Genomic DNA, 13,440 nt, shown 5'->3' with positions numbered 1-13,440 from the left:
CATGTAGGCACCAATTATATCTGTCTGTGGAGGCCGCTGGCTACCCTCAACCATGTTTACATTTCTATCCCTGTAACTCTCGTTCTACACTTGTCTAATCTATCAAAACCCATTTGGTCAAGTCAGCAACCTCAATTACAGGGTCCCCCAGCTCCCTTTAGCGAGCCAGTGAAATGGTTTTCCAATAAAACAATATCTCTCCGAGATACAGTTATACATGTTGATATGGAGTCTGTCAGGTGTAATTTGGAGCTTTTAGCAAGTCAGCCAATCAACAGATGAATTGATTGCCTCCATCAAGGTGCTGTAACAAGTGTTTTGATTGGTCAATTATCAGTAATTACTGGAATATAATGGATCCTACAGTAAATAACAACTCACTTTGTTAACAAGTGGGCATCCCCTATAATCAGCATCCGGACAAGAGGACTAACAGGGCACTAATGTAACGGCAGTATAAAATAGAGAATAGACTGGCCCCCTGAATCTAGAATATTAAAATCATAAATAAAATAGAGCTTTATGATTATGACAAGGGTATTGACTTGTTATATAGACAAGGGTTATCAGGGTGTATAGACAAGGGTTATCAGGGTGTATAGACAAGGGTTATCAGGGTGTATAGACAAGGGTTATCAGGGTGTATAGACTTGTTATATAGACAAGGGTTATCAGGGTGTATAGACTTGTTATATAGACAAGGGTTATAGACTTGTTATATAGACAAGGGTTATCAGGGTTATAGACTTGTTATATAGACAAGGGTTATCAGGGTGTATAGACCTGTTATATAGACAAGGGTTATCAGGGTGTATAGACTTGTTATATAGACAAGGGTTATCAGTATGTATAGACAAGGGTTATCAGGGTGTATAGACAAGGTTTATCAGGGTGTATAGACCTGTTATATAGACAAGGGTTATCAGGGTGTATAGACCTGTTATATAGACAAGGGTTATCAGGGTGTATAGACTTGTTATATAGACAAGGGTTATCAGGGTGTATAGACAAGGGTTATCAGGGTGTATAGACTTGTTATATAGACGAGGGTTATCAGGGTGTATAGACTTGTTATATAGACAAGGGTTATCAGTGTGTATAGACCTGTTATATAGACAAGGGTTATCAGGGTGTATAGACTTGTTATATAGACAAGGGTTATCAGGGTGTATAGACTTGTTATATAGACAAGGGTTATCAGGGTGTATAGACTTGTTATATAGACAAGGGTTATCAGGGTTTATAGACTTGTTATATAGACAAGGGTTATCAGGGTGTATAGACTTGTTATATAGACAAGGGTTATCAGGGTGTATAGACAAGGGTTATCAGGGTGTATAGACCTGTTATATAGACAAGGGTTATCAGGGTGTATAGACTTGTTATATAGACAAGGGTTATCAGGGTGTATAGACAAGGGTTATCAGGGTTGTTATATAGACAAGGGTTATCAGGGTGTATAGACAAGGGTTATCAGGGTGTATAGACTTGTTATATAGACAAGGGTTATCAGGGTGTATAGACCTGTTATATAGACAAGGGTTATCAGGGTGTATAGACTTGTTATATAGACAAGGGTTATCAGGGTGTATAGACAAGGGTTATCAGGGTGTATAGACTTGTTATATAGACAAGGGTTATCAGGGTGTATAGACTTGTTATATAGACTTGGGTTATCAGGGTGTATGGATCAGTTATATAGACAAGGGTTATCAGGGGGTATGGATCAGTTATATAGACAAGGGTTATCAGGGTGTATAGACTTGTTATATAGACAAGGGTTATCAGGGTGTATAGACTTGTTATATAGACAAGGGTTATCAGGGTGAAGGACTTGTTATATAGACAAGGGTTATCAGGGTGTATAGACTTGTTATATAGACAAGGGTTGTTAGGGTGTATGGATCAGTTATATAGACAAGGGTTAATTATTAGGTTGATACAAACAATTTTACCCCAAGAGAATACTTGTGTTTTTCTTATCTGACATCAAAGATGGCCATTATTCACACTTTCCCATCTCACCTGGAGTTTAGTTATCAGTTCATTATACCACTAGAGAATTGCTACCTTTATCACCATAAGTAAATGTACTGGTGGATTTTTGAAGATAAGACAAGAATTTTGAAATCTTTTTTCCACATTCCAAGTTGGCATTCACAAAACCTAATTACACTTTTCATCAAAACATGATCTAGTATTCATTTCACATCTAAGAACAGCTGTGAATAAAATCAATACTAAGCTAAGCCTAACATCATATTTTCACGTATTACACTTTAATACATTCTTTATGAAGGACAAAAATTGAATAATGGCTTTGGTTAGATTTAATGTATTTTTCAGATGTGAGAGCATTAATGAGATACAACGTAAGATGTCAGGGTCCACATGAGCTAAGGAAGTAAAGAATTGCTCAGAATGTTTCATCTTGGAAGGAACTGATCATAGCCACCTTGTCTGCTGGCCATGGCAGAAATTTTGGTTTTATGTTCAATAAAGCACCACTGCAGTTATGGTCAAGATTATACATCTGGTGTAGAGAACGCGTAGTAAGATTTGCTATAGTGATGTGTCCAGTTGAACCCTTCACACAAATCAAGCTCCAGTCAACACAGCTGTATAAATGGATAACTATCCACAGAGGAAGTAGCCTCCATCGATCAACCTGATATTACACTGTAGAAGATGGATGTATCTGATGAGACTCGGAGAAACTTCGGTATCAGACTAAAGTGTGGAGTACAGTAAAATGTCATAATGTTATTATTACTCTTACTCGTATTTCGGCTTTACAACATTTAAACAAGGCCGATAATGATAACCGGTATGCTATCTGAAATTGTCTCCAACTACATTGAGTGTAGACTGGCAATGTAGATATTCCTTAAGAATCAGGAAAATCAGCGTTTCATGACCGAATTTAAGACAAATGCTGGTATCAATCCACATATGTGTCTCCAAAATGCAGAATAGCATGCAGCGACCTAATTTAGATAAGTCACTGATCTATAATACACATAAATTTTAATGAGTTCTATGTCTGTTTAATCCTGACCGATTGCCTTCTAACCATTACTTAGGGGTTCATCCTGTGGGAGACTACTTCATCAAATCAAATAGATAGATTTGTGGGGAGTCAAACAGATCACAGTGATACAGCTGGAGAAATGGAGTCGGAACAGGTCTATCACAACTGGTTTTTAATGAGAGAAATCGCTAAAGTCCCCAGAGTAAATATAAAATTACCATAGAAATCAAATGGATCACAAATGACATCAGCATTATAAATATATATGTACTCTATAGACAGGGACGAAATAGTAACCCATCCTAATATGTGACAGTAAATTATCACCAATGATAAAAAAAATCAATTCAGGATCTTGATGTTTTAGAATTAGGATTTAGAGTTATCAACAAGAACAGAAATATTTTTACTTTAACGTCCTATTACCAACAGCCAGTCATTTAAGGACGTGCCAGGTTTTGGAGGTGGAGAAAAACCATGACCTACGGTCAGTACCTGGCAACTGCCCCACGTAGGTTTTGAACCTGCAACCCAGAGGTGGAGGGCTAGTGATAAAGTGTCGGGACACCTTAACCACTCAGCCACCGTGGGGATAGAGGGCTAGTGATAAAGTGTCGTGACACCTTAACCACTCGGCCACCGCGGGGATAGAGGGCTAGTGATAAAGTGTCGTGACACCTTAACCACTCGGCCACCGTGGCCCCCCAAAAAATAACTACATATTCTACTTTAGTAATGATTTTAAATGACCCACTATTGTCTACCCTACTTGAGACTAAATGTTTCAACACTAACACAACTATCCTTGGACAATCAATTTAAGATACTGTGGGTATTTTAAGAGATTTAGTTCTTCTTTATTCCAAACATATTACTGACATTTATCAACACCACATTGTGGGACGATTCTAGTATCAATAGTGAAATCATTTCACTAATGCAGTGATCCAGGTTCCCCTTCCATCAATAATAGACTGATCCTTATCAATGAAAGATCCAGTCCAATACATAATATAAGGGGGGAGGGGGGACTCAACAAAAACCTCAACAGATGTGCTTTTATGTGGAACTAAATCTTAATTTATTCCATATTGACACGTGCAACATCAGCAAGATTACGGCAGATTTTGTTCGAATTCCGATTGGAGTAAACATCAAATGGTCCAGGAGAAAATCCTCAAAAATCTCTAGGAAACCGATGCTATCTTATTTGCATGAAAATGACACCCATCTGTGGGGATCTTTTAGCCAAGGGATTGGACCATTACTCAATGAGATTATGAGCTAATTTACAATTTTTCCTGTTATGTATTGTGTGAATAACAGGATTTATTCCAACAAAAAATAATCCTGATCGTTTTGATGATTTTGAACAAGCTGAGCCAATATTGAAATACAAGAGTGTGCATTATGTACTGTAGTCAATCAGATTCTTAATTTCCGTCTAATTGCCGATTCTCATGAAGCCTGCACTTCATTCTGGCTTTGAGGCTCATTAAATCAATAAATTTACATTTTTCCGTCCCCTGTATATATTTTATTGAATCTCTTTAGAAAACTCAATTACTATGTTTAAAGATGCAGAGTATAAAGTAATTAGCCTCTACATGGATGTACCATGTTCCCTTGGACATTACCGAGACAGTAAATCATCAATTCCAATAGAATAGAAATGATTGTAAGTCTGATTTTGGGAGAACAAGGTTCATTATACTATTGTACACCAATGTTATCGCTATGGTAACATACATTCAGAAGATGGTTAGTTCTCTGCTGACTCTTTTCGTTGCCATTAGAACCACTCTTTCTTTAATTTGTCACCGATTTCTGCTATATATATAATCTATTTCTGCTATATATATAATCTATTTCTGCTATATATATAATCTATTTGAACTCTGAATACTTATCAATGCAAAAAACGAACTATATGTATAAATAGAACACCATGACTTACCCCAGTTCTCTCCCCTTTTTGACGTGCGATGTCACGCTGTAACTTAGCCACTTGTTGCTTTTCTTTCCTGGCGTTGTGTCTCTCCTCACTAAGTTTCCGAGTGAGGTCCTCAATCTTCCTCTCCAGAACATCCTGTGGGAGAGAGAGAACATAAATACAGCATTTTACAAAGTTACCTTCCTGAGGATCCTACAGAGGAAAAAAGGCATGCTTAAAAAGAATTCTGTAGTAGACAGTGTTCTATATAGTATTCTGGTATGTACCAGACATGTTTCTATATCATCGATGGTAGTCAGGTTTGTATTAAACAGGTTCCATAGTAGACAGGTTTGCATTGGACAGGCTTTATAGCAAACACAAACCGTATACCACCTAATCAGAGTGCTGTGCACTAACACAAACCGTATACCACCTTATCAGGGTGCTGTGCACTAACACAAACCGTATACCACCTAATCAGAGTGCTGTGCACTAACACAAACCGTATACCACCTAATCAGAGTGCTGTGCACTAACACAAACCGTATACCACCTAATCAGGGTGCTGTGCACTAACACAAACCGTATACCACCTAATCAGGGTGCTGTGCACTAACACAAACCGTATACCACCTAATCAGAGTGCTGTGCACTAACACAAACCGTATACCACCTAATCAGAGTGCTGTGCACTAACACAAACCGTATACCACCTAATCAGAGTGCTGTGCACTAACACAAACCGTATACCACCTAATCAGGGTGCTGTGCACTAACACAAACTCAAAAGGGGCAATTTTAATAAAACCATGTTTGTAAATGTCTGTAAAACATAAATCCCCCTGCTGCTACTTAACATCCCTGAACACAATTTGGTGAGCATTGCAAGAGGAGGGGATGCGAAAGAAAGGACAGGACGGACATGGGTAATACTATATGCCCCCCCCCCCCCCCCCCCCCCTTCCCCCCCATGTTCATATTTTACATTTACATACCTTTAAATACACACCTTATCTCACTTAAAAGATTGATGATTATATTGGCAGATTTTCTGAAAAAGGTGGAGGTACATTATTTTATAGGTCAAATAAGGTATGTCCTGTCCAAAACATTCATGTGTTCTTAAATCATTTGCCTAAATATCCTCAGCTTTCAAACACAATCACCTCTGAAGATCATTTTAACTCTATCAACACATTTGGTCTCTGAGTAACAACCATAACTTAAAACCAAGGAAATTTGATGAGAGTAGATTTGTCTGGAAAATACATGTCATTTAGAAAGATGTTCCACAATACAATTTTTACCAAACTTTTTTAAGACAGGTTGCTTTCTGAGGTAAGAATAAGAATGTTTATTACAGACAGACATGATCCTCAGTGACTTTACATGCTCAATTATCATGTTCACATCAAACAACTTTTCCCCGCACACACGGTCAGTCTTTACAATCTCCTGTGGCAGATATATTTTTTGCATTTTTCAGATAATACAAGAATTCCTAGCACCATGGGCCAAATCAATCCATCATCCTACCGGACATTATCTCTCCTGTGTGTGTGGGTGGGTGGCAGGATAGAAGCTCGGGAGAGGGGGCTGAGGAGGTACCAGGGAGGGTTCTGACAGGGACAGTGTTGGTACAAAGACCAGGTAAAATAGAGGGGAGGGAACTGAAGAGGTGACAGGGAGGGTTCTGACAGGGATAGTGTGGGTACAATGACCAGGGTACAGAGGGGAGGGAACTGAAGAGGTGACAGGGAGGGATTCTGACAGGGATAGTGTGGGTACAATGACCAGGGTACAGAGGGGGAGGGAACTGAAGAGGTGACAGGGAGGGTTCTGACAAGGGACAGTGTGGGTACAATGACCAGGTACAAAGGGGAGGGAACTGAAGAGGTGACAGGGAGGGTTCTGACAGGGATAGTGTGGGTACAATGACCAGGTACAGAGGGGAGGGAAATGAAGAGGTGACAGGGAGGGTTCTGACAGGGATAGTGTGGGTACAATGACCGGGTACAGGGGGGAGGGAACTGAAGAGGTGACAGGGAGGGTTCTGACAGGGATAGTGTGGGTACAATGACCAGGTACAGAGGGGAGGGAACTGAAGAGGTGACAGGGAGGGTTCTGACAGGGACAGTGTGGGTACAATGACCAGGTACAAAGGGGAGGGAACTGAAGAGGTGACAGGGAGGGTTCTGACAGGGATAGTGTGGGTACAATGACCGGGTACAAAGGGGAGGGAACTGAAGAGGTGACAGGGAGGGTTCTGACAGGGACAGTGTGGATACAATGACCAGGTACAAAGGGGAGGGAACTGAAGAGGTGACAGGGAGGGTTCTGACAGGGATAGTGTGGGTACAATGACCGGGTACAGGGGGGAGGGAACTGAAGAGGTGACAGGGAGGGTTCTGACAGGGATAGTGTGGGTACAATGACCGGGTATAGAGGGGAGGGAACTGAAGAGGTGACAGGGAGGGTTCTGACAGGGATAGTGTGGGTACAATGACCAGGTACAGAGGGGAGGGAAATGAAGAGGTGACAGGGAGGGTTCTGACAGGGACAGTGTGGGTACAATGACCGGGTACAGGGGGGAGGGAACTGAAGATGTGACAGGGAGGGTTCTGACAGGGATAGTGTGGGTACAATGACCGGGTACAGAGGGGAGGGAACTGAAGAGGTGACAGGGAGGGTTCTGACAGGGATAGTGTGGGTACAATGACCAGGTACAGAGGGGAGGGAACTGAAGAGGTGACAGGGAGGGTTCTGACAGGGACAGTGTGGGTACAATGACCGGGTACAGGGGGGAGGGAACTGAAGAGGTGACAGGGAGGGTTCTGACAGGGACAGTGTGGGTACAATGACCAGGTACAAAGGGGAGGGAACTGAAGAGGTGACAGGGAGGGTTCTGACAAGGGACAGTGTGGGTACAATGACCAGGTACAAAGGGGAGGGAACTGAAGAGGTGACAGGGAGGGTTCTGACAGGGATAGTGTGGGTACAATGACCAGGTACAGAGGGGAGGGAACTGAAGAGGTGACAGGGAGGGTTCTGACAGGGACAGTGTGGGTACAATGACCGGGTACAGGGGGGAGGGAACTGAAGAGGTGACAGGGAGGGTTCTGACAGGGACAGTGTGGGTACAATGACCGGGTACAGAGGGGAGGGAACTGAAGAGGTGACAGGGAGGGTTCTGACAGGGATAGTGTGGGTACAATGACCGGGTACAGGGGGGGAGGGAACTGAAGAGGTGACAGGGAGGGTTCTGACAGGGACAGTGTGGGTACAATGACCGGGTACAGGGGGGAGGGAACTGAAGAGGTGACAGGGAGGGTTCTGACAGGGATAGTGTGGGTACAATGACCGGGTACAGGGGGGAGGGAACTGAAGAGGTGACAGGGAGGGTTCTGACAGGGACAGTGTGGGTACAATACTGAAGAGGTGACAGGGAGGGTTCTGACAGGGACAGTGTGGATACAATGACCAGGTACAGAGGGGAGGGAACTGAAGATGTGACAGGGAGGGTTCTGACAGGGACAGTGTGGGTACAATGACCGGGTACAGGGGGGAGGGAACTGAAGAGGTGACAGGGAGGGTTCTGACAGGGACAGTGTGGGTACAATGACCAGAGGGGAGGGAACTGAAGAGGTGACAGGGAGGGTTCTGACAGGGATAGTGTGGGTACAATGACCGGGTACAGGGGGGGAGGGAACTGAAGAGGTGACAGGGAGGGTTCTGACAGGGACAGTGTGGGTACAATGACCGGGTACAGGGGGGGAGGGAACTGAAGAGGTGACAGGGAGGGTTCTGACAGGGATAGTGTGGGTACAATGACCAGAGGGGAGGGAACTGAAGAGGTGACAGGGAGGGTTCTGACAGGGATAGTGTGGGTACAATACTGAAGAGGTGACAGGGAGGGTTCTGACAGGGACAGTGTGGATACAATGACCAGGTACAGAGGGGAGGGAACTGAAGATGTGACAGGGAGGGTTCTGACAGGGACAGTGTGGGTACAATGACCGGGTACAGGGGGGAGGGAACTGAAGAGGTGACAGGGAGGGTTCTGACAGGGATAGTGTGGGTACAATGACCAGAGGGGAGGGAACTGAAGAGGTGACAGGGAGGGTTCTGACAGGGACAGTGTGGGTACAATGACCGGGTACAGAGGGGAGGGAACTGAAGAGGTGACAGGGAGGGTTCTGACAGGGATAGTGTGGGTACAATGACCGGGTACAGGGGGGGAGGGAACTGAAGAGGTGACAGGGAGGGTTCTGACAGGGACAGTGTGGGTACAATGACCGGGTACAGGGGGGGAGGGAACTGAAGAGGTGACAGGGAGGGTTCTGACAGGGATAGTGTGGGTACAATGACCAGAGGGGAGGGAACTGAAGAGGTGACAGGGAGGGTTCTGACAGGGATAGTGTGGGTACAATGACCGGGTACAGGGGGGAGGGAACTGAAGAGGTGACAGGGAGGGTTCTGACAGGGATAGTGTGGGTACAATGACCGGGTACAGAGGGGAGGGAACTGAAGAGGTGACAGGGAGGGTTCTGACAGGGACAGTGTGGGTACAATGACCGGGTACAGGGGGGGAGGGAACTGAAGAGGTGACAGGGAGGGTTCTGACAGGGATAGTGTGGGTACAATGACCAGGTACAGAGGGGAGGGAACTGAAGAGGTGACAGGGAGGGTTCTGACAGGGACAGTGTGGGTACAATGACCAGGTACAAAGGGGAGGGAACTGAAGAGGTGACAGGGAGGGTTCTGACAGGGATAGTGTGGGTACAATGACCAGGTACTACAGAGGGAAGGAAAAGCAAGTTTCAAACAGCTGCATTAAGTGGACAGTTTTGAAGGGACTGGGAAATTGGGATAGGGAGGATACCGATGGAATGAGGGTGAGGGTATTGAGGAGGGGGTAGTGAGCTGGAGGAGGAAAGTACCTGTAGGATATTGTCTGAATGTCAATAAAAGAACAATATCTTACATATATATAGTGACAAACAATACTATCTACAAACAGGATACAGGCTCCACTGTTCTGGTACAGAGGCTGAGTGGCCAGGACCCGTTTGGTATTTTTGTCCATTAACTAACCTGTCAATCCATTTCCATTATGTTTTAGAGGAACTAAACAACATGAAGATTTTACTAAAATATTGTAAAGAGGTGTAGAGTTATTTTATTATCAGTATAATAATAATATAAAACCCAACAAATGTTTCCGTAATTGTTCAGAAAAATTTGAGGATTTATATTGCAAGTGAAGTAATCAATGTTTGGTTCCTTAGATACAGGAGGAAAACAGGAATGGGACCCTTTTCTGTCGTAGTCAGTTACAAAGACCATGCAGTCAAGAAATTTTTTCTGTCATAGACAGTTTCACTGCAGACCGTGCAGTCTGACTTCCACATTTTTAATGGAATTTCTGAATTCTTTCTAAAAGCTTTCTCCAATAAAATTTATTTGAAATATTGAACTTTTCACCTTGAATAAAATAGTTAAATGTCCACTGACAAAATTTGTGAATGAAACCAACAAGAACACAGAGAAACTAAAACACAAAATACATAGACATCTTGTACCAATTACTGTTCAAGGGAGACAAATCTTACAGACTTATGCTAAGCATGCCTCTGGATCCCACAAAGATATCCAAGTATTCCTGCAGTGACCGAAAACTTGTTCAGCTTAAACAGGATTATAAATGACTCTTTAAAATAAACAACTGTTTATAAAAACCGATCATGGTTTAGACAGGCCACTTAGTCATGATTGTCACGGATAGCTGTCCTTATCATCCGACACAACCTCGAACTGTTTATAATCAAACGTTTATTCTCCAATCTAATTGTGATACAACAATATGTACGTATGTGGTAGCTCCAACGTCTCTAAGAAAACATGACACGAAGATGGGCAATAATAATCTCTTAAATGACAAACAGTAGTTATCTTATCCGACACTCCAGGCTCTGTTCACAAAAATCACAAACTTTCACATTACTAAGACTATATAAAATTTTACTGCATTAGAGCGAGGGTCTGTGTACGATAGTCTCCGATTTCTGATAGAACACACAGTTTAGACCTGTGGAGTTGTAATCGACTTGCTCCAGTTATTTAGATGGAATTCCACAACTGGCTCATAAAAACTCATTTCATAATGAAGAAATATCAGAGAATATTTTTATACATCTAACACAGAAATTGATGTTGTAATTTTTATCTGATATAGAAATTGATGTACCTTTTTATCTAATACAAAATCATTGTAGTCCTTTTTATCACAGGCTGCCCTCGCTTTCAACTGATGCCTTTCGACATTTTTAGCTTTATTTCTTAGTAATTATAGACAATCTGTGTTAAATCAACATTAATCTTTAAAATTTTCAGTTTGAGATAAATTTCAAATCTGCAATAATCTAATCTGATATCTGTATCCTTGAAACTATTAACATGTAGTCCTAACTGTCAGATCGTCCTGTCATCTTCTTAGCCAAGTTAATACGTTTTTTCTGACCATAAAGGCACAAATAAATAATTTTTGTTATGATCACTTTTTAATTTCACAGTTAATTGAATCTACATGTATTATATTGTATATTGATACAAGAAGTGGTTTTATGTGGAATTTTTAAGGTTCAAACATAAACAAAACTGTATCGTTAAGCTGACCAGACTTTTTGGTATTTAAGGTGATCACACTGGGGCTGGAATGTTGTTACACAACACACAGGGGTACATCATCTTTGTATGGATTTATAAATTAGTCATAAAAGAAATTACCAGTAAAATAATTAAACTTAATTCATCAAACAGCTGGTTCGAAATTATCTCACTCTAGGGACCAAAAGTGTGGACATAGAAGAAAAAAAATTTAACAGGTCAAAGCAATAAAATGTAAAAAAAATACACATTTAGAAAATTGGGACATGAAAAATTCAATTGACATTGGATTAAAATTTCAAAAGATATAATTTACCTGTGTGATATATGTGACCAATATAAGCTCACAGCTGATGAGAATTTTTTCGAAATTCTTCAAGCAAACTTTAAAGGTCGTACCTGGAAAATGTTGGTGTATAAAAATTCCAGAACGATCTCAAAGATTAGAATTATAATCCTAAAGATTATTTAAAAGACATATAAAACATGACCTTTGATCTACTGAGGTCACACAGCAGGAAATCTGTGACCATTTGCTGAGAAAGACTTCTTTATTTTACTGCTATATCTAATATGTGTTTATAAACTATAGGTCCTAGATTTGAAATATTTTAATATTCTCTCGAAAGTTTGGTAAGCCTGGTGATAATTACTGTTCAACATTCATAATGCCAGTTTTGGCAAAACACAATCCAAGGGGCATTACTCATACAAAAACTACATCATAGAGATTTTAGGTAACTGTGAATCAGAGCTTTAAAATCTAGTGTAAATTACATTAATACACAGAATAAAGTAGAAAAGTTAACACCCTAAACTGTAATGTCTGGAATGATGCATCACAACTATGACTGCATACGTAAGTTTATAAGTTAAGGCTGTACCCAGGCTGATTCACAGAAAAGCACATTCTGACAATTTTGATTATGGTCCATCACTTCATTGTCTTTAGACAAGCTGAAATCAGCGTAGCGGCCATGACATCAGTACATATAGGTCACATCAGTACATATAGGTCACATCAGTATATATAGGTCACATGGTTTACATGGAGTGTCTATATGTGATATCGCCTCATCCGGATTTTATCTGTGAATATCTCTTCTATAATACATCAAAAGTTAATTTTGACTTCATTATCTGACCTGTAAATAAATCCAATCAGCTGACTTTAAACTTATAGATCTCTGACTTCTGACTTAACACCTGATGGAGGGATGGTCATGTTTGATATTAAGAAATTCTTCTTTTTTTTTCTTCTATTTTCTTATAAGCACCAGAAACCTTGACATTTATAATATCAAGTTTTAATCAACAACAACTATTTACCTCAGGTTTTTAAATCTCTGTAACTTTTTATTTAATCGATAATTATTGACCCTAAACATTGACCCGAACAGGCACCTTACATGTTTGTCAACAAAATATTAAATAAATTCTATAATTTGATACATTATGGGAGTAACATTGAATTATTTAAATTCCATATTGCATTGACACTAACTTGTTCTATTTATAACATAAATCTTATTTATGAGAAAAGGAACAAAAAATTTATCTCAAATCTAATTTCCCCATAAGGTTGTCCAACTTCCATTTCAATTTTTATGAAGTTTTTCACCACTTAACAATCATTATATAACCTCACAATAGTGTTTATACATGTGTGTCGTGGCCTGTATAACGTACATAACAGAACAGGCCTGATAGAGACCAATGTGTTATAAACATTGTACCTAATTAGACAAAAATATTTCTTGCTGGTATTGTAATCAGAAAAAACAAATTTCAATTATCCCTATACATG

The 13,440-nt window shown here is 40.8% G+C and overlaps 1 protein-coding gene across 1 annotated transcript in view; it reads right to left on the bottom strand.

Moving 5' to 3' along the window:
* Positions 1-13,440, bottom strand: part of LOC117317251 — a 181,438-nt gene that overhangs the window by 108,801 nt on the left and 59,197 nt on the right. Inside the window, 1 exon segment of the mRNA XM_033871983.1 lies at positions 4,989-5,120. Within this exon segment, the coding sequence (XP_033727874.1) occupies positions 4,989-5,120 (132 nt within the window).

The sequence above is a fragment of the Pecten maximus genome, chromosome 19, assembly GCF_902652985.1.
Source record: "Pecten maximus chromosome 19, xPecMax1.1, whole genome shotgun sequence".
NCBI lineage: Eukaryota > Metazoa > Mollusca > Bivalvia > Pectinida > Pectinidae > Pecten > Pecten maximus.
The sequence above is the reverse complement of the archived record's forward strand: the minus strand, read 5'-3'. Positions and strand labels throughout refer to the sequence as shown.